General features: G+C 42.8%; 1 protein-coding gene across 2 annotated transcripts in view; it reads left to right on the top strand.

The window, feature by feature from the left end:
• The window catches only part of si:dkey-91m11.5 (PH_BCR_vertebrate and RhoGAP_Bcr domain-containing protein), a 464892-nt gene that overhangs the window by 130514 nt on the left and 311091 nt on the right, over positions 1-23287 (top strand). For both annotated transcript variants that reach the window (XM_063031657.1, XM_063031659.1), the window contains exon 5: positions 16884-16991. In XM_063031657.1, coding sequence (XP_062887727.1) covers positions 16884-16991 — 108 coding nt within the window. The remainder of the gene's footprint in view (positions 1-16883; positions 16992-23287) is intronic.

Raw genomic sequence — 23287 nt, forward strand, 5'->3', positions numbered from 1 at the left:
TCCCTCCTTGCACATATCCCTGCAAGCGACAGAAATGCCTACACTTGCCCTTTTACCCTCTCTCCCTCACCTCCATTCAGGGCTTCAAACAGTCCTTCCAGGTGAGGCAACACTTCACCTGCAAATCTGTTGGAGTCATCTGTTGTATTCAGTGCTCCTCTACTTTGGTGAGACCTGACATAAATTGGGGGACTCTGTGTGAACCACCTTTGCTTCATCAGCTAAATGTGGAATTTCCTGGTGGCCAACCATTTTATTTCCTATACACATTCCTGTAACAAAATGTTGGTCCACATCCTCCTCTTTTGCCAAAATGAATCCATTCTTGGGTTGGAGGAGCAACACTTCATATTCCGTCATATTCATAACCTATAATCTGATGGCCAACTCACTGGCCTATAATTTCCTGGTTCATGTTTAGAGCCTTTCTTAAACAGCGGAACAACATTGGCTATACTCCAATCCTTTGCTGCCTCTATCCTGAGATGGTTTAAATATCTCTGCTTGGGCACTGGCAATTTCTGCATATAGGATCTGAGGCAACCCCCTGTCAGGCCCTGGGGATTTATCTACCCTATTTTGCCTCGGCAACAATCACAACCTCCTTTGTAATCTGTATAGGGTCCATGAAGTTGATGCCACTTTGCTGCACTTCTGTAGACTCTTTTGTCCATCTCTTGAGTTAATATAGATGTAAAAAAAAATTTATGATCTCCCCCATCTGTTTTGGCTCACACATGGATTACCATGCTGATCTTTCAGAGAACCAATTTTGTGCCTTGCAATCCTTTAGCTCTTAGGATTCTTCTTCACCTTTTCTGCTAATGCAACCGTATTCCTTCTTCTAGCCCTTCTGTATTTCTTTATAAGTACCTCATTTGTTCCTTCCTGCCTATACTTGCTATTTACCTCCTTTCTTTTACCCAGCGCCTCAATATTTCTTGAAAGCCAAGGTTCCCTAAAGATACAACCATTTATCTTTATCTTTTATTCTGAAAGGCACATACAAGCTTTGTACTCTCAAAATTTCATTTTTGTAGGCCTCCCACTTTGCCAGAAAACAGCCTGTCCCAATCTGCACTTGCCAGATAATTTCTGATACCATCAAAATTGGCTTTTCTCCAATTTAGAATCTCAACCTGTGGACCAGACCTATCTTTTTCCATATTTACCTTGAAACTAATGGCATTATGATTACTAGATGAAGAGTATTCCCCTGCACAAACTTATGTCACCTGCATTGTCTCATTCCCTAATCAGTTGGGACTTCTATGTACTGATTAAAGAAACTTCCCTGACTCATTTGACAAACTCTGTCCCATCTAGTCCTTTTACAGAATCGGAGTCCCAGTCAATATGTGGAAAATTAAAATCACCTACTATAGCAACCTTATGTTTCTTGCTGTATTACACCATGACACTATGACCTCCTCTGGTAGTGTGTTTCAGGCACTACCACTGTCTTACATTCCATCTGGGTACTCTCCAGCCTCCAGCATGAATATAGATTTCTCCTTCTGGTAAACAAATTTCCTCTCCCTGCCATTCCCCACTCTGACCTTTTACTTCTTCTCACCTGCCTCCTACTTTCCCCCAGGTCCTCTTTTCCTTCTCTTTCTCCTATGGTCCACTCTCCTCTCCTATCAAACTCTTTCTTCTCCAGCTCATGACCTTTCCTACAAACCTGACTTCACCTATCACCTTCCACCTATTCTCTTTCCCCTCCCCGACCTTTATATTTTGGATCTTCCGCCTTCCTTCTCAGTCCTGAAGAAGGGTCTCGGCCTAAAATATTGACTGTTTATTCTTTTCCATAGATGTTGCCTGACCTGCTGAGTTCCTACAGCATTTGCTGAGTGATGTTTTAGATTTGCAGCATCTGCAGACTTTCTTGTGTTTACAAGTCCAAATCCCTCATTTCCCTATGTATTCATGTGTCTATCTTAGAGTCTTTCAAAAACTTCTATTATATTTGCCTCCACCGCCACACCTGGCAGCACATTCAAGGCTCCCACCAGGCTCTGTGTAAAAAAAAAACTTGTCTCACACGTCCCCTGTGAACTTGTCCTGTCACCTTAAATTGTGATCTCTAGTATAAGACATGTTGATTCTGCTGTTTGTTTATGTCCCTATAATTTAATAAACTTCTGTCAGATTTCTCTTCACTCCAGAAAAACAATCCCAAGTTTGTCCAACTTCCACTTGTAGCATATGCCCTCTAATCCAGGTAGCATCCTAGAAAACCTCTTTTGCACCTTCTCCAAAGCTCCACATCCTTCTTATATAAACATTCTCCCTCTCCCCGAAACCTCTGCCCAGTACTATTTGACATCCCTACCCATGGCGAAAGATCCTATTTATAAATCTTACATTTTTTAAAATACTTTTATTAGGTCACACTTCAGCCTCTGGTGCTCCAGAGGTAACAATCCAAGTTTGTCCAACCACTCCCTATAGCTAATAAATTCCAATTCAGGAGTGTGTGCTGAGGTATTATAGGGGATTGGGTAGACCATACTTGGAGTTTTGGGCCATTATCTAAGAAAGGGTGTGCTGGCATTGGCATGAGAATGAACAGGGAATGAAAGGGTTAATGTCTGAGGTGCACTTGGTGGCTCTGGGACGACATTCGCTGAAGTTCAGAAGAATGAGGGAGAATCTCATTGAAACCTATTGAATGCTGAAAGGTCTCGATAGAGTGGACGTGGAGAGGATGTTTTCTACAGCAGGAGAACTAGGACCAGAGGTCACGGTCTCAAAGTAGAAGGACATCTGCCTTCCTTTCCAGTCCTGATGAAGGGTCTCAGCCTGAAATATCGACTACTTATTCCCCTCCATAGATGCTGCCTTACCCGCTGAGTTCCTCCAGCATTTTTTGTGTGTTACTCTGGATTTTCAGCATTGGCAGAATATCTAGTGTGTATTAGATCCTGAGAGGTTTTGGCAGGAATAATGTGACAAGGGTTTTTGGGAGTATTTCAAACAAGGGGTTGCATTTAAGATAAGTAATTCCTCTTTTGAGATAAGTGAGGCAAAGTTTTTTTTTGTTTCAGGTGGTTAATGTGTTTGGATCTCCTTTAAAAGGCGCTGGAAGCAAAGACAGATGTAGATTGACTCTTGATAAGTGAGGGATAATTTCAGTGTTTCAACTAATTTAGGCATACCCTGAAGTACTTATCAGAGAGCATCACATACCTCATTATTGTCTTCTGCATCATAAGGGTTTAGTTTTTGCCTGAAGTCTTCCAGCAGGAGGCAGAGAGAGTGGCAGAATTGAGCTGCGAGGGCAGACAATGGTGAAGAGAGACCCTGTATGGTCCAAATGGCAGATTCCATTCCACACCATAGCTTAGAAGTTCCCTCGAGGACACCCAATCCACTGGTTCGAAATCCATAACTTAGGAAATGAGGGCTTGCATTGTTACTGCATAGCTTTGGAATATTCCTGGACTGTTGATTTAGAGACATGAGTTTAAATTGCACCTTGACAGTTGCAAATATAAATTGAAGTAATTAAGTTAGTAAAGTGAACAAGGTAACAGTTGATGGAGACATAAGTCTACTGTTACCTCCATCCTCTGTTCATCTTCCCTCACACATGTCACAGAAAACTGTGTCTGAATATGGGTCTCTTCATTACACAATAAACTAGTGGACAACACACTGCACAGTACAGTATATATTCTGACCAATTCCATACAACCTCCCTGCCCCTCTCTACACCCAAAACTCTCAATGTTTGATAACACTCTGTAATTACAAATGATGACAAATAAGAACTAGTAAAATCCTTTGTTTAAATCACCATTGGGGGATATTCCATACAGCAGTAATTAATCTCAAGATGTCTTTTACACGCCATCTTTTCCATTAGTATAGATTTTGCATAATTTACTTAGAAGGATGTTGAATAGTCAGTCCAAATAGCAGACATCTCCATATCTATTATCAGTTCAGTCCACCAGATTTAAATGGACTAAGTCTTTATTAGTGCTGTGATCATTCTTAAACTTCTGAGTTCTTGTGGTTTAAGTGAACAAATAGGGTCTTTGGGATGACAAGAAAGTCATCTTTATGGACAAATTCAAGAATTCACGAGGCTTTTCTTTCTGGAGTATCAGAGGTGTCTTTTTCAAAGAACAAGCTCTCCTTAATCCACCATTGATGCTGCCCTCACCTGTACCTTCTCCATCTACCAGAATTCAGGCCTCATCCCATCTTTCCTTTGCCTTAAGTGAGATGAAGTTCCTCTTATCCTTACCTATCACCCAATGAGCCTCCAGATCCAGCACATCATTCTCTGCAGTTCCAGCCATCTTCAACGGGATAGTACCACCAAACACATCTTTTTCTCCTCCCAACTCTTCACTTTCTATAGGGATCATCCTTCCACAGTGATCTTCCTCCTGGCATTTTTCCCTGAAAGTGGAAAAAGTCCTACATCTGCCCATTCAATTTCTTCCTCAACACCGTTCAAGGCCTGAAAAACCACTCCAGGTGAGGCAACACTTCATCTGCCTCATCCATTGCTCCCAATATAGCATCTTCTGCTTCAGTGAGACCCAATGTGATTGGGAGACGGCTTTGTCAAGCATCTTCACTCCATCTGCAACAAGCAAGTTCTCCTGGTGGTGAACCATTTTTTTTTAGATTATGAAGTAATGATACAATATTTCCTCCGGTGTGATATGACAAAACACAGGACAGACCAAGACTGAAAAAATGACAAAACCACATAATTATAACATATAGTTACGACAGTGCAACAATACCATAACTTGATGAAGAAGTCCATGAGCACCGTAAAGTTCAAAGTCTCTCAAATGTCCCACATCTCATGCAGACAGGAGAAGGAAGAAAAACTCTCCCTGCCATGCCGACCACAATCCGACTCTGAGTCATCCGAAAACTTTGATCAGCTCTCCGACACCAAGTACTGAGCGCCATCTCTGTCCGAACGATTCGACCTCCTTCTCGGTCGCCAAAAGCAGGCAAGGCCGGGGATTTTGAGGCCTACCCTCCGAAAGATTCATGACCACACAGTAATGACAGCAGCGAACGCGCGTTTCAGAAATTTCTCCAGATGTTCCTCTGTGGTTTCATGTCCATTCTCCATCAAATCAGAATTGTCCACGGCCCCTATTTAACAGATATGGTATCATTTTTCACCGGAGGGCTGTGCATGCGCAGGCACGCCGCTGCCATCTCCTCCCTCCTAGTCCAATCCCCATTCCAACATGTCATTCCATGGCCTCCTGTACTGCCATGATGAGGGCAACTCAGGTAGGAAGAGCAACACCCCATCTGGGTAGCCTCCAACTTGATGGTATGGACATCTATTTCTCTAAATTTAGAGTCATAAAAGAGTAATAGAGTCTTAGAATATTACAGCACAGAAACAGGCCCTTTGACCCACCTAGTCTGTGCTGAGCTATTAATCTGCCTAGTCCCATCAAGCTGCACCCAGACCATAGCCCCCCCATACCCCTCCTATCCACGTAGCCATCCAAACTTTTCTTAAGTATTGAAATCAAATGTATCAGCCACTTCCGCTAGCAACTCATTCCACACTCTCACCACCATCTGAGTGTAGAAATTCCACTTCATGTTCCCGCCTTTCAGACTTAACCCAACTTCAGTGGAAAAATCCTGCATGCATTTACCCTATCTATACCACTCATAATTTTGCATATCTCTATATCATTCTTCTCTGCTCCAGGGAATAAAGTCCTAAGCTATTCAGCCTTTCCCTATAACTCAGGTCCTCAAATCCTGACAATATCATTGTAGATTTTCTTTGCACTCTTTTAATCTTATTGACTTCTTTCCTGCAGGTAGGTGACCAAAACTGCACATAATACTCCAAATTATGCCTCAGGAGTATCTTCAACATAACATCCCAACTCCTGTACTCAGTACTTTGATTTATGAAGATCGATATGTCAGAAGGTTTCTTTATGACCCTATCTACCTGTGACACCACTCTTAAGGAATTAAGGATCTGTATTCCCAGATCCCTCTGTTGTACCACACTCCTTAGTGCCCAACTACTCACTGTGTAAGTCCTTCCCTAATTTGTCCTCACAAAGTGCATCTCCTCACACTTGGCTGCATTAAAGTCTATCTTCCATTTTTCAGCAAATTTTTCTCACTGGTCCAGATCCTGCTACCAGCTTTGATAGCTTTTCTTGCTATCTATTACACCCGAATCTTGGTGTCATTTACAAATTTACTGATCCAGTTTACCACAGTATCATCCAAATCATTGATTTAGATGACAAGTAACAATAGACCCACCACTGATCCAAGCGACAAACCACTGGTCACAGACCTTCAGTCAGAGAGCCAACTATCAACTACCACTTTGCTTCTTCTGCAAAGCCAATGTCTAATCCAAGTTACTATCTCATCCTGAGTACCAAGCATCTGAACATTCTTGACCAACGTCCCATGTGGAACCTTGTCAAAGGCTTTGCTAAAGTTCATGTAGACAATATCCACTTCCTTGCCTTCATCAACTTTCCTATTAAATCCCTCGAAAAGATTGTTTAGACATGAACTACCATGCACAAAACCATGTTGACTATCCTTGACCAATTATTTGGAACCTACCCACTACTGATGACAGGCTCACTGGCCTATAATTTCCTGGTTTATTTTTTGAGCCTTTCGTAAACAGCAGAACAACATATCTCTCCCCCAGTCTTCCTGTACCTCACCTGTCGCTAAACATGATTTAAATATCTCTGCTAGGGCCCTGCAATTTCTGCACTTGCCTTCAGCAAGATCTGAAAAACGATTTGTCATGCCCTGGGAATTTATCCACCCTAATTCGCCACAAGACAGCATACACTTCCTCCTCTGTAATCTGTATGAGGCCCAGGACAGTGCTGCTGTTATACCTCACTTCTGTAGACTCTGTTTGCCTTCCAAGTAAATACAGATGCAAAACATACCTTTGCTCAATGCGGCCCAAAAAGTTCTATTTAAAAGGTTCAAAGGAACATCTAAACAAGCCTGATGCATTTTGGAAACAAGTCCTGTGGACTGATGAAGTTAAAATAGAACTTTTTGGCCGTAATGAGCAAAGGTATGTTTGGAGAAAAAAGGGTGCAAAATTTCATGAAAAGAACCCCTCTCCAACTGTTAAGCACGGGGGTGGATCGATCATGCTTTGGGCTTGTGTTGCAGCCAGTGGCACGGGGAATATTTCACTGGTAGAGGGAAGAATGAATTCAACTTAATACTGGCAAATTCTGGAAGCAAACATCACACTGTCTGTAAAAAAGCTGAAGATGAAAAGAGGATAGCTTCTGCAACAGGATAATGATCCTAATCACACCTCAAAATCCACGATGGACTACCTCAAGGAGCGCAAGCTGAAGGTTTTGCCATGGCCCTCACAGTCCCCCGACCTAAACGTCATCGAAAATCTGTGGATAGACCTCAAAAGAGCAGTGCATGCAAGACGGCCCAAGAATCTCACAGAACTAGAAGCCTTTTGCAAGGAAAAATGGGTGAAAATCCCCCAAACAAGAATTGAAAGACTCTTAGCTGGCTACAAAAAGCGTTTATAAGCTGTGAGACTTGCCAAAGGGGGTGTTACTAAGTACTGCCATGCAGGGTGCCCAAACTTTTGCTTCAGGCCCTTTTCCTTTTTTGTTATTTTGAAACTGTAAAAGATGGAAATAAAAAAAGTTTTCTTACTTAAAATATTAAAGAAATGTGTCATCTTTAACTTTATGCCTTTTGGAAATCAGTTGATCTTTTACTCGCTTAGCTATTCACAGTAACAGAAATTTTGACCAGGGCTGCCCAAACTTTTGCATGCCACTGTAAGTACCTCATTTGTTCCTATCTGCCTATACCTGCTATACCCCTCCTTTTTTCTATTAACCCGGGACTCAATATCTCTTGAAAACCAAGGTTCCCTAAAGATACAACCTGCATCTTTATCTTTTATTCTGACAGGTATATACACACCTTGTACTCTCAAAATTTCAATTTTGAAGGCCTCCCACTTTCCAAGTACACCTCTGCCAGAAAATGGCCTGTCCTAATCCACACTTGCCAGATCATTTCTGATACCATAAAAATTGCCTTTTCTCCAATTGACCAGACCTACCTTTTTCCATATTTACTTTCAGATTAATGGCATTATGATCACTAGATGCAAATTGTTTCCCTACACAGACTTCTGTCATCTGCCCTGCTGCATTACCTAATAGGAGATCAAGTATTGCATATGTACTGATAAAGAAATTTCCCTGAACACATTTGACACACTCCATCCCATCGAGTCCTTTTACAGTGTGGGAGTTCCAGTCAATATGTGGAAAGCTAAAATCACCTACTTTCAGAACCTTAAGTTTCTTGCAACAGTCAGTGATCTCTTTACAAATTTGTTCCTCTAAGTCCTGCGGACTGTTGGGTGGTCTATAACATAATTCTATTAATGTGGTCATACCTTTCTTATTCCTCAGTTCCACCCATAAAGCTTCACTAGGCAAGTTCCCCAGTCTGTCCTGACTGAGCACTGCTGTGACATTTTCCCTGACTTGTAACAGCACCCCTTCTCTTTTAGTCCTTCCCCTCTCTCGCGTCTAAACAATGGAACCCCAGAATATTGATCTGCTAGTCGTACCCTGCCTGCACCCAAGTCTCACTAATGGCTACAATATCATAATTCCAGATATTGATCCATGCCCTGAGCTTATCTGCCTTTCCTACAACACTACTTGCATTGAAATACTTGCTCAGAACATTAGTCATACCATGCTCAACCTTATGATTCCTGACTTTGTCTGAGGTCATAACAACTGTCTCCACAGCCCTTCCACTATATGTTCTCCCACTGTGGTTCCCATGACCCCTACAACTTGTATAAACCCCGACCACACCTCCCCCCGTGCAGCACTAGCAAATCTTCCCGCTAGGGTATTAGTCCCCCTCCAGTTCAAACACACCCAACCTTTCCTGGATGAGAGCCCAATGATCAAAATGATTTATGCCCTCCCTCCTACTCTAACTCCTTAGCCACGTGTTTAACTAGCATGTGGCACAGTAGCATTCTGAGATCACAACCCCGGAGATCCTGTCCTTTAACATAGCACCTAACTCCCTGATCTCACTTTACAGAACCTCATCACTCTTCCTATCTATGTCATTGGCACCTACATGGACTACGAACTCTTGCTGCTCACTATCCCACTTAAGAATGCTGATGTGTCTATCTGAGATGTCCTAGACCCTGGCAACCAGGTGGCAATGTATCATCCCTGAATCTCGTTCTTCTCCCCCTTCCCTTCTGAATCACAGAGCCAGAGTCGGTGCCAGTGACCTGACCGCTGTGATTTTCCTCTGCTAGGTCATATACCCCAACAGTATCTAAAGTGGCATACCTGTTGTTGAAGGGGATGGCTACAGGGGTACTCTGCACTGGTTGTTTAACCCCTTTCCCCTTTCTGATTGTCACCCAGTCTCTTGTGTCCTGTACCACTCTGTATGTCTATATCACTTGCTCTGCCTCCTGAATGATCTAGTTCCTGCTCCAATTCCATAATATGGAGTGTTAGAAGCTGCAGCGGGATGTACTGGCTGCAAGTGAAGTTGTCAGGGATACCTGAGGTCTCCTTGCCTACTGACATCCTGCAAGAGGAGCATTCAACTATCCTGCCTGGCATTCCGACTGTTTTAACTGTGCAAATATAAAGAAGGAAACAATAAATAAACTGTAGAAAATAATCTGCTAACAACAGGAAAATAATCTGCTTATGGTTTTTCGCCTTCTCTCACTCAAGCCTCTCCTTGCTGAAGTCTTGAAGAACTAAGGCCTCAAATAACCACTCTAACACTGTTCACTCCAACAAAGTCTGTTTCACTTGCCCCTGCCATATTTTTATTTGTTCTTTCAAATAAGTCCCAATTGCTGATTGACCACTGTTCAGAACACCAAACTGCCAGAATTCAATGCCTTAGGTACTCATTCGGTGAACGTCTGTGAGATATGTCTTCTCACAGTTACGATTGCCGATTGAATGCTTTTCAATATGCCAAACTGTTGCGAATTGATACCTTATGTATGCAACAGGTGAACCTGAGTGAAGTATGTCTTCTCACAGTCGCGATCGCTGATTGACCGCTGCTCAAATTCATTCTAGTTGAGTTACAGCTGTCCTGCTTCTCCAGGTCATTTCTGTCTCAGAAGATCCCAGTGGTCCATAAAACTTCATCCCTCTCTCTGCATCCATCTGCCATGTCTTCCAGTTCTTACACTCACTAGCACATGGCTCAAGTATCCAGAAAATTCTCCCCTCGAGATCCTGCTTTTTAAATTCAATACTATTTCCCTATATTCACTCCACAACTTTTTCTTTTTCTACCTAAATCATTTTTTCTACCTAAATCATTTATTCCAAGGTGCATGATGACTTCTGGTGGTTCTTGAGAATGTTCTGCAGCTGCTCAGAGTCATCCTTAACTCTCTCAACAGGGAGACAGTACAGAGTCCCTTTTGTGGCCACAAAATTTCCTATCTGCCCCTTAAATATTTTTTCTTCTATCACTTTGGTTCCTCCTGCCTTCACCCTTCCCTATGATCCTCACAGCCAATTCTGGTGGCATAGACTAGGCTGCTGCTTTCTCCTAAATGGTCAATCCCACCCACCCAACAACATGGAAATTATTATACTTTTTTTCAAGGGATATTCTGCACTTTCTGCCCTGGTGCACCCTGTGCACCCTAGCCTACTTCATGACCAACAGACAACAGTCAGTAAGAAAAAGCAGAAACACCTCCTCCACAACATCCATAACACTATGCTCCACAAGACTGCAGTATCATTCCCTTACTCCTTAAAAACTTACAGTGGCATGCAAAAGTTTGGGCACCCTGGTCAAAATCTCTGTTACTGTGAATAGTTAAGTGAGTAGAAGAAGAACTGATCTCCAAAAGTCATAAAGTTAAAGATGCAACATTCTTTTCAACATTTTAAGCAAGATTAGTGTATTTTTTTTTTGTACAATTTTAGAGTGGAAAAAAATGAAAGAAGCACCATGCAAAAGTTTGGGCACTCCAAGAGATTTGAGCTCTCAGATAACTTTTACCAAGGTCTCAGACCTTAATTAGCTTGTTAGGGCTATGGCTTGTTCACAGTAATCGTTAGGAAAGGCCAGGTGATGCAAATTTCAAAGCTTTATAAATATCCTGACTCCTCAAACCTTGACCCAACAACTCTGAAAATTAAAATAAATGATGCCCACAAAGCAGGAGAAGGCTGTAAGAAGATAGCAAAGCATTTTCAGGTAGCCATTTCCTCAGTTTGTAATGTAACTAAGAAATGGCAGTTAACAGGAAAGGTGGAGGTCTTCCCGAGAGAACTGTTTGTAGGATTGCTAGAAAGGCAAATGAAAACCCCCGTTTGACTGCAAAAGACCCTCAGGAAGACTTAGCAGACTCTGGAGTGGTGGTGCACTGTTCGACTGTGCAGCGACACCTGCACAAATATGACCTTCAGGGAAGAGTCATCAGAAGAAAACCTTTCCTGCGTCCTCACCCCAAAATTCAGCATCAGAAGTTTGCAAAGGACCATCTAAACAATTCTGATGCATGTTGGAAACAAGTCCTGTGGACTGATGAAGTTAAAATAGAACTTTTTGGCCGCAATGAGCAAAGGTATGTTTGGAGAAAAAAGGGTGCAGAATTTCATGAAAAGAACACCTCTCCAACTGTTAAGCACGGGGGTGGATCGATCATGCTTTGGGCTTGTGTTGCAGCCAGTGGCACGGGGAATATTTCACTGGTAGAGGGAAGAATGAGTTCAATTAAATACCAGCAAATTCTGCAAGCAAACATCACAACGTCTGTAGAAAAGCTGAAGATGAAAAGAGGATGGCTTCTACAACAGGATAATGATCCTATACACACCTCAACATCCACAATGGACTACCTCAGGAGGTGCAAGCTGAAGGTTTTGCCATGGCCCTCACAGTCCCTCGACCTAAACCATGGAATCATAGAACACTACAGCACAGAAAACAGGCCATTTGGCCCTTTTAGTCTGTGTTTAAACATTATTCCGCTAGTCCCATTGACCTACATCCAGTCCATAACCCTCCAGACATCTCCCATCTATTTACCTAACTAACTTATTCTTAAAACTTAAGAGTGAACTTGCATTGACCACGTAAGATGGCAGCTCATTCCACACTCCTACCACTCCGTGATATGTGGAGACAAGCTGTCCAATGAGGCAATGAAGCCCTCAGAACTGCTTCGGCACCTTGAGTCCAAGCACCATTCACTTAAAGACAAACCCGTTGAGTTTTTTGAGTGAAAAAATGTGAGCAAGCGGGACAGAAGCAAGTGCTGAGCGTCATCACTTCCACAAATGCTGCTGCTCTGAGAGCGTGGTACGTAGTGGCTAGCCGTATTGTTAAGGCTAAGAAGCCTTCCACTGTTGGTGAAGAATTGATTCTGCCTGTTGCCAAGGACATGTGCCGTGAACTGTTGGGAGAAGCTGCAGTTAACAAGATGGCACAGGTTTCTCTTTTTGCTACTACAGTTTTAAGGAGAATCGATGACATAGCGGAGGACATTGAAGCACAGCTGTTGGAACGGCTTAACGAGTCACTATGGTATGCTCTCCAGGTGGGCATTATCTCCCATTTTCTACATCATCGAAAATCTGTGGATACACCTCAAAAGAGCAGTGCATGCAAGACAGCCCAAGAATCTCACAGAACTAGAAGCCTTTTGCAAGGAAAAATGGCAAAAATCCCCCAAACAAGAATTGAAAGACTCTTAGCTGGCTACAGAAAGCGTTTACAAGCTGTGGTACTTGCCAATGGGGGTGTTACTAAATACTGACCATGCAGGGTGCCCAAACCTTCCTTCGTGCCCTTTTCTTTTTTTGTTATTTTGAAACTGTAAAAGATGGAAATATAAACGTAACCTTGCTTAAGATATTAAAGAAATGTGTCACCTTTAACTTCATTGCTTTTGAAAATCAGGTCAGCTTTTACTCAGTTAGCTATTCACAGTAACAGAAATATTGACCAGGGGTGCCCAAACTTTTGCATGCCACTGTATATGACTGTGTTGTCAAATTTGCTCTAACTTCATTTATGAATTTGTAAATGGCAGTAGTATAGTGGGTCAGATTTCAAACAATGATGAAATGGAGAACAGGAAAAAGGCAGAGAGTTAGTACCATGGTGTCATGACAACCTTCTTTCCCTCAATATCAGCAAAATCAAGGAGTTGGTCATTGACTTAAGGAAGTGGGGCAGAACTCATTCTCCTGCCTGTGCATTCTCCTGAGAAAATGGTCGGAGGAGGCTTACGAGGCGCTCCAGGGTTGTTTTGAGGTGACAGACTGGCAGGCACTCTGTGAGCCACATGGAGAGGATATTGATGGGCTCACAGAGTGCATCACTGATTACATCAACTTCTGTGTGGACTGCAATGTTCCGACAAGAACTGTCCTTCGTTATTCAAATAACAAGCCATGGGTGACAAAGGACATTAAGGACATCCTGAACGTCTAAAAAGAGGGCGTTTAGAGATGGAAATAGGGAGGAGATGAGGGCAATACAGAGGGACCTGAAAGCCAGGATTAGGGAGGCTAAAGACAAGTACAAAAGGAAGCTTGAGTGGAAACTCCAGCAGAACGACATAAGAGAGGCCTGTAGAGGGATGAGGACCATCACTGGGTTCCGGCAAACTAACAACAGAGGAGCTGAAAGCAGTGTGGACAGGGCCAATGAACTTAACCTGTTCTTTAACAGATTTGACATTGTGGCCCCTGCCCATCCCTGACATGAGCCATCTGTTGTCGGCCCCCAACCAACACATATTCCACTCTCCCCTCCTACCCCTCCTCACAGTCCCCCCACCCTGATCTCATGACTATACCCCTTCCCCACACGAAACCACCATAGTGGGCTTCACAGCTGAACAGGTGAGAAGACAGCTGAAACGTCTCAACCCAAGCAAGACTGCAGGACCGGATGGTGTCAGTACCAGGGTGCTCAAAGCCTGTGCCCCTCAGCTATGTGGAGTACTTGGCCATGTATTCAACCTGAGCCTGAGGCTCCGGAGAGTTCCTGTACTGTGGAAGATGTTCTGCCTCGTCCCTGTGCCGAAGATGCCGCGCCCCAGCAGCCTCAATGACTACAGACCGGTGGCGTAGACCTCCCACATCATGAAGACCCTGGAGAGAGTTGTTCTGGAGCTGCTCCGGCCTATGGTCAGGCCACACTTAGATCCCCTCCAGTTTGCCTACCAGCCCCGACTAGGAGTTGAGGATGCCATCATCTACCTGCTGAACCGTGTCTACGCCCACGTGGACAAGCCAGCGAGCACTGTGAGGGTCATGTTTTTTGACTTCTCCAGTGCGTTCAACACCATCCGCCCTGCTCTGCTGGGGGAGAAGCTGACAGCGATGCAGGTGGGTGCTTCCCTGGTATCATGGATTCTTGATTACCTGACTGGCAGACCACAGTACGTGTGCTTGCAACACTGTGTGTCCAACAGAGTGATCAGCAGCACTGGGGCTCCACAGGGGACTGTCTTGTCCCCCTTCTCTTCACCATTTACACCTCGGACTTCAACTACTGCACAGAGTCTTGTCATCTTCAGAAGTTTTCTGATGACTCTGCCATAGTTGGATGCATCAGCAAGGGAGATGAGACTGAGTACAGGGCTACGGTAGGAAACTTTGTCACATGGTATGAGCAGAATTATCTGCAGCTTAATGTGAAAAAGACTAAGGAGCTGGTGGTAGACCTGAGGAGAGCAAAGGTACCGGTGACCTTTGTTTCCATCCAGGGGGTCAGTGTGGACATGGTGGAGGATTACAAGTACCTGGGGATACGAATGGACAATAAACTGCACTGGTCAAAGAACACTGAGGCTGTCTACAAGAAGGGTCAGAGCTGCCTCTATTTCCTGAGGAGACTGAGGTCCTTTAACATCTGCCGGACGATGCTGAGGATGTTCTACGAGTCTGTGGTGGCCAGTGCGATCATGTTTGCTGTTGTGTGCTGGGGCAGTAGGCTGAGGGTAGCAGACACCAACAGAATCAACAAACTCATTCGTAAGGCCAGTGATGTTGTGGGAATGGAACTGGACTCTCTCACGTTGGTGTCTGAAAAGAGGATACTGTCTAAGTTGCATGCCATCTTGGTCAATGTCTCCCATCCACTACATAATGTACTGGTTGGGCACAAGAGTACATTCAGCCAGAGACTCATTCCACCGAGATGCAGTACAGAGCATCATAGGAAGTCATTCCCGCCTGTGGCCATCAAACTTTACAGCTCCTCCCTTGGAGGGTCAGACACCCTGAGCCAATAGGCTGGTCCTGGACTTATTTCATAATTTACTGGCATAACTTACATATTACTATTTAACTGTTTATGGTTCTATTACTATTTATTATTTATGGTGCAACTGTAACGAAAACCAATTTCCCCCGGGATCAATAAAGTATGACTATGACTATGTATCATTTATGCTGAAGTAAAAATGATTGAGACCTTCACATTCCTCAGTATAAGTATTACCAACAATTTGTACTGGTCCAGGTATGTGGATTCAATGAGCAACAAAGTGCCTCACTTTCTCAGAAGGCGAGGAAAATTCAGCATGTCCTCATTAACATGCACTATAGTAAACGTTGTGTCCTGATGCTTCATGGCTTGGGATGGAAACTTTGGGAAGACTGCAAGAAATTTCAGTTGTGAATGTAACCCAATTTTTCATGCAAACCATTGACTTCCTACTGTCTCAGGAAAGTAGTGAGCTGCCTGTGATATACTTTCTCTGTACCTAACACTATATTCTGCATTATGTTTTCACCAAAGTGTATTCATATATGAAATGGTCTCTCTGAATTTAGTGCAAAAAGAAATTTTCCGGATCTTAGTACATGTGACATTAATAAACCAACTATTTGTTCAAGAAGGTTCTTTTGCTGAGCATTCAAGATGAGGTGGTAAATTGGATTAGACATTGTTTTTGTGGGAGAAACCAGGGAGTGGTTGTAGATGGATGCCTCTCTGACTGGAGGCCTGTGACTAGTGGAATGCTGCAGGGATCAGTGCTGGGTCCATTGTAATTTGTCATCTATATCAACGGTTTGGATAACATGGTTACTAGATCTGTAAATTTGGGGATGGCACCAAGATTGGGGGCGTAATGGACAATCTTGGTCCCACTCAGTGAGGATGACTATCAGATGCTTGCAGTTTGATCTGGACTAGCTGGAAAAATGGACTGTAAAATGGCAGATGGAATGTAATGCAGACAAATGCGAGGTGATACGCTTCGGTAGGACCAAGCAGGGTAGGTCTTACACAGTGAATGGTAGGGTACTGAGGAGTGTGGTAGAACAAAGGAATATGAGAATACAGGTCCATAATTCATTGAAACTAGTGGCACAGGTAGAGTCGTCAAGAAATCTTTTGGCACATTGGCCACAAATGGCTGTCATAATCACCCTACTCCAGCAGTGAGCTGTGCAGTATTGTTGGAGATTTCATCCTCCAACAAATAAATTGTTCCGTTTAAATGAGTATATAAAATCACTTTTCTTATTTTAGGAAACCTCCCTCAATGCCTTCAGCCAACATTTAATAGCTTGAACAGTACCAAGAGAGTAACATTTCATTCACCCACGCATTCTATCTGTGAAATTATGTTTGGTGTACATTAGCCACTGCGTTTCTTAAATATAGTGGAAATAATTTACAGTATATCAAAAGCAAGTCATTGATTTTGAAATGGTTAGTGAAGTCAAAAATGAGCTCACCTTTATTTCTAATTGACGCTTGTGTAGCCAAAAGTAGCATATTTCTAAATCTGTTTTGTTTTTTTGCAGGCCAGCCAGCTTGGTGTGTATCGAGCTTTTGTGGATAACTATGAAGTTGCTGTTGAGACAGCAGAGAAGTGCTGTCAAGCTAATGCTCAGTTTTCTGAAATATCAGAGGTACTATCTTCAACAAATTCTTTGACAAATATTTAGTGCAAAACAAAATTAACCCATGAACTGAACAAATATTTTTTATTAGCACAGAATGAAATTATTCAGTCTTTTTCATCATTGCAATGGTGGCACATGGCATAGAAACGGTTCCTTTGGCTCAACTCGCCCAAGTCAATCAAGATGCCCATCTAAGCTAGTCAAATATGCCTGATTTTGGCCTATAGTGTTCAAAGCCTTTCCTCTCCGTGTACGTGCCGCAAACACCAAATTGACACCATTCAAGTCAGTAATAGTAAATGTGATTCTGATACTTTATACTTTATTGTCGCCAAAGAATTGGTACTAGAACATACAATCATCACAGTGATATTTAATTCTGCGCTTCACACTCCCTGGATTACAAATATTAAATATTAAAAATATTTAAAATAGTTAAAATTAGTAAATATTAAAAATTTAAATTATAAATTATAAATAGAAAATAGAAAAATGGGAAGTAAGGTAGTGCAAAAAAACTGAGAGGCAGGTCCAGATATTTGGAGGGTACGGCCCAGATCCGGGTCAGGATCAGTTCAGCAGTCTTATCACAGTTGGAAAGAAGCTGTCCTTTGATACAACATTCGAACATTGCTTAACAGGCTCAGTAAACTGATTAGAAAGACTGGCTCTGTTACAGGAATCAGACTGGACACTGGTAGAACAAAGGATGCTATGGAAATTCCTGACAATTCTGGACAAAGTTTTTCACTCTCTGCATACCACCTTGGCTGAACAGAGGAGTACTTTTAGTAGTAGACTAAGACAACTGCGCTGCTCCAAAGAGTGCTATATGAGGTCATTCTTACCCTCGGCCATTAGGCTCTATAGAGAGTCAACCTAAAGCCGGGGAAGTGATTACCGCCAATCCCCCCTCCCCCCCCCGTTAGACTGTTTGAGGTAATTTATTTTTTTATTCTTCCTTAATCCTCTTCTAGTATTTGTGTATCTGTGTACTTCTAATGCTACTGTGACACTATCATTTCCTTTGGAATCAATAAAATATCTATCTATCTAACCTATCAGCCCTACTCAATACCAAATACTCACAATCACATAATTGACTTGTGGACAAAACCTTACATAGTCTAAAATCATTTACAGTTAATAAATGTACCTAAACTTTCCCTTCATATTGTTAGTGACAACTGAAGTTTCTGACTTCTCATAATCAACCTGCAGTCCAAAGTACTCTTCACATTTTCAGCATAATAGAATGCTTTATCATTTCAAAGTTGTTCTTTAGCTGAAATTTTGCGAAATGGGGAGATAATAGATTGTGGAATTTGCCTTACTTCATCACCGTGAGGTGACTGGATTGACACTTGGCAGAAATATATTGACTTCTGGCAGTGCTAGCTTATAGTGTTGTAGGCAATAGAACTTCCTGTATTTGATACTCGCTACTAGTTATCTTATTATCTTTTTATTATAACTGTGACCTTATGGTGATGATGCTTACACATGGTATTTAGTATGAGATTCTAAGATTTGGATAAATTTATATCCAAATAATATAAAGTGATAAATTTATGCTAACAAGTTGTCCAGATGTCTGTAGGAAGTTTTTTTGTGAACTATTTAGTTCTAATTATAAAAACATAGGATTAGGAAATAAGCTTTTGAACTGACAATAAAAAAAAACCTTCTAATAGGGAGTCTGTTTGGTCTGCAGCTGATGTGGGAAGTTAGAGTGCCAGAAGATGTACATATTGAACAAGTGTGTGCTGAGTTACCAGCTCCAGTTAGAATATATTGGGTAGTTTCGATAAAAATTCTGTTGATAGTGTGGAATGTTACTGGATACGGCGGGACCAAATCCGCATGGTAATTTGAAGCAAAACATAGTAGATTTGGAAGTTCAAAAAGCCCAGTAACTTCTGTACTAGCTCAGTAGGTCCACCAGTAATTGTGGGGAGAGAAACAGGATCAACATTTCAGGTAAAACGTCCTTAATCAGAACTGGAAAAATGTGAAAATAGACATGGCTAGAATGGAAGGTGTGGAATGGAATGGAATGGGTAAAGACCAAAATTGCCGAGGTAACAGGTGCATTTAAAAACTGGATACCAGTAAAAGAAAAGATATAAATTGAAGAAGAAAGTTGGCAGTAGTAGTTGAAGTAGAAATTCTATGGAGAGAGAAAAAGAGTGGTTACCTGAAATATGGAGACAGGAAATTCAGAGTGGGAAAGGAATGGAGAATTAAAGTGACAGATGACTAGAAGCATAGTATAGAGGAGAAACCAAATATAGATTGCGTGACTGTTTTGCAGAAGACTTTTTTCAGTTCATAATGGCAACCCTGAGCTTCCGGAAACCTGATTAATTCCTTCTTCCACTCTCACTCTGACTCCTGTCTTCAGGCTCCTATTTTGTACCTACAATACCTTACGTAAATTCAAGGAATTTTCCATCCGGGCATGTAACAGTTTAATATTGTATTCAATGAAAAGGTAATCACTTCTTTCTCTCCAAAGATGTGATGGTATCTCTGTTTCTGTTTGTTCCACGTTTTCATATTTTAAAAATGTTCTCTCTGTTTTCTCCATTCATGTCCCTTCAAAATTCAAATTTATTAGTCGCATGTACATCAAAACATACAGTGAAATACATAGCAACACACACAAAATACTGGAGGAACTCAGTAGGCCAGGCAGCATCTATGGAAAAAAGTACAGTTGACGTTTCGGGCCAAAACCCTTCAGCAGAACTGGAGAAAAAAAGCTGAGGAGTAGATTTGAAAAGTGGGGAAAGGGGAAAGAGAAATACCAGGCAATAGGTGAAACTTGGAGGGGGAAGGATGAAGCAAAGAGGTGGGAAGTTGATTGGTGAAAGAAGGACATATCAGAGTGGGAATGGGAAGTGGCCACTCGGAGATCCGGCTTGTTCTGGCGGATGGAGTGTAGATGCTCAGCAAAGCGGTCTCTCAGTCTACGTTGGGTCTCACCGATATATAAGATGCCACACTGGGAGCACTGAACACAGTATATGACCTCAACAGACTCACAAGTGAAGTGTCGCCTCACCTACAAGCACAGTTTTGAGCCCTGAATGGTAGTGAGAGAGGAGTTGTAGGGGCAGGTGAAGCATTTGTTCCGCTTGCAAGGGTAAGTGCTCGGTTAGCCTCCAACCTGATGGCATGAACATCGTTATCTCAAATTTACAGTAATGCCTCCATCCCCTTCACCATTTTCCATTCCCGTGTACCTCTCTCATGTTATACTTTATACTTTATTGTCGCCAAACAATTAATACTAGAGCGTACAATCATCATAGCGATATTTGATTCTGCGCTTCGCGCTCCCTGGAATACAAATCAATAGTAAATATTAAAAATTTAAATTATAAATCATAAATAGAAAATAGAAAAGGGAAAGTAAGGTAGTGCAAAAAAAACCCGAGAGGCAGGTCTGGACATTTGGCGGGTACGGCCCAGATCTGGGTCAGGATCCGTTCAACAGTCTTATCACAGTTGGAAAGAAGCTGTTCCCAAATCTGGCCGTACAAGTCTTCAAGCTCCTGAGCCTTCTCCCGGAGGGAAGAGGGACAAAAAGTGTGTTGGCTGGGTGGGTCGTGTCCTTGATCATCCTGGCAGCACTGCTCCGACAGCGTGCGGTGTAAAGTGAGTCCAAGGAGGGAAGATTGGTTTGTGTGATGTGCTGCACCATGTTCACAATCTTCTGCAGCTTCTTTTGGTCTTGGACAGGACAACTTCCATACCAGGTTGTGATGCACCCTAGAAGAATGCTTTCTACTGTGCATCTATAAAAATTAGTGTGGGTTTTAGGGGACAGGCCAAATTTCTTTAGTTTTCTCAGGAAGTAAAGGAGCTGGTGGGCCTTCTTGGCAGTGGGCTCTGCTTGGTTGGACCAAGTCAGGGCATTTGTGATATTGAAGATTTTGACCTGTTCCACTTGCACACCACCGATGTAAATGGGGTCATGCGGTCCGCTACTCCTTCTGAAGTCAACAACCAATTCCTTCGTCTTACTGACGTTGAGGGATAGGTTATTGTCTTTGCACCATGCCACCACGTTCTTAATTACCTCTCTGTGCTCAAACTCATTGTTACCCGAGATACGGCCTACAATTGTGGTGTCATCAGCAAACTTATATATAGGTGTCCCCTGCTTTTCGAAAGTTCACTTTACGAAATCTCACTGTTACGAAAGACCTACATTAGTACCCTGTATTCGCTTTCAGAAGGTGTTTTCACTGTTAGGAAAAAAATTCAGCGTGCGATAAAAAATCAGCGCGCGATAAAAGGCAGTCGCTCACCCCCGGATTCTCGTCGGCATTGCTTTAACAGGTGCCTGTGAGCAGCTGTTTGCAAGATGAGTTCTATGGTATCGGAAAAGCCTGAAAGAGCTCGTAAGGGTGTTACACTTACGGTAAAACTAGACATAATTAAGCGTTTTGATCGTGGTGAATGAAGTAAGGACAACGTGAGTTTGGCTTGTGGAAGCTGACGAACATGATGTTGAAGAGGTTTTGGCACCCCATCACCAAGAACTGACCGGTGAAGAGCTGATGCAATTGGAAGAAAAAAGGATAACAATCGAAACCGAAGTACGACTAATTTTGAAAGGGTACGTCAGTTTAGGAGATATTTGCAGGTTGGTTTGAGTCCTTATTAAGGAACTGTGTGATAGAAAAATGCGCGAGGTTCAGCAGTCAAGCAATCCTTCCACATCATCCACAGCAAACAACAAACCTTGACCTTCGACATCGAGGCGGGCAGAGATAGAAGAAGATGAGCTGCCTGCTCTAATGGAAACAGACGACGAGATGACACCCCAGTGTCCCACCACCCCAACACCCACGCCACGGACAGATACCGATTCGCGGAGAATGCAACGGTAGCCGGGAGGCACATAGCTCATCTTTAAGAAAAAAGCCGAAATAAACATGCTAATTAATTAGGTGCTGCCGACACGTAATTGTTGGCCCAGATCAGAGACGATGCAATCGGAAATCGGCACTGATCTGGGCCGACAATTACGTGTCGGGTGGCACCTAGTTAATTAGCTTGCTTGTTATAGCTTTTTTCTTAAAGATGTGCTGTGTGCCTCACGGCTACTGCTGCATTCCTGCATGCTTCGCGGCAGTGTATCGCTTGGTGGCCTGGAGGGTGGGGGCCACTGCACTACCCAACCTGCGACGACTCAGTTTAATACACCATCATCAGTGTGCTCGGCAAGCTATTTTCCCGATTCCCGTAAGTGATACTGCACTGTACATACATTATTTCTACTTTATATAGGCTGTGTATTTTTATGTGTTATTTGGTATGATTTGGCAGCTTCATAGCTTGAAGGTTACTGGAGAGCGCTTGCGCGAAATTTTCTGCCAACGGCGCTTGCGTGAGAGTTTCGCTGTGGAGAACAGTTCAGTAATGATTGTGGAAAAGTATTTCTACTTTATATAGGCTGTGTATTTATCATATAATTCCTGCTTTTACTATATGTTACTGTTATTTTAGGTTTTATGTGTTATTTGGCATGATTTGGTAGGTTATTTTTGGGTCTGCGAACGCTCACAAAATTTTCCCATATAAATAAATGGTAATTGCTTCTTTGCTTTACGACATTTCGGCTTGCAAACCGTTTCATAGGAATGCTGTACCTTCGGATGGCGGGGGAAACCTGTATTGAGTTCGATGGAAACTTGGCTACACAATCATGGGTGTACAGTGAGTACAGCAGGGGGCTGAGTACACAGCCTTGTGGGGCACCGGTGCTCAGAGTGATTGTAGAGGAGAGCTTGTCCCCTATTTTTACAGCTTGGGTCCTGTCTGTGAGGAAGTTGAAGATCCAGCTGCAGATATGAGTGCTAAGACCCAGGTTCCGGAGCTTAGGAATCAGTTGATTTGGAATGATGGTATTAAAGGCAGAGCTGTAGTCAATGAAACCAAGCCTTACATATGTGTCTTTATTCTCCAGGTGTTCTAAGGAGGAATGTAGGGCCAGAGAGGTGGCATCTGCAATTGACCTGTTGCTCTGATAGGCAAATTGCAAAGCGTCGAGGTTGACCGGTAGGCTGTGGTTGATGTGTGCCATAACCAATCTCTCGAAGCACTTCATAGCAATTGATGTCAGAGCCACAGGTCGATAGTCATTCAGGCATGCCACCTTGCTCTTCTTCGGCACCAGGATTATCGTTGCCTTCTTAAAACATGAGGGGATCTTAGACTGAAGCAAGGAGCAGTTGAAGATGACAGCAAACACTCCAGCTAGCTTGCTTGCACAAGCCTGGAGAACC

This window comes from Mobula hypostoma, chromosome 23 (assembly GCF_963921235.1).
Source record: "Mobula hypostoma chromosome 23, sMobHyp1.1, whole genome shotgun sequence".
Taxonomy (NCBI): domain Eukaryota; kingdom Metazoa; phylum Chordata; class Chondrichthyes; order Myliobatiformes; family Myliobatidae; genus Mobula; species Mobula hypostoma.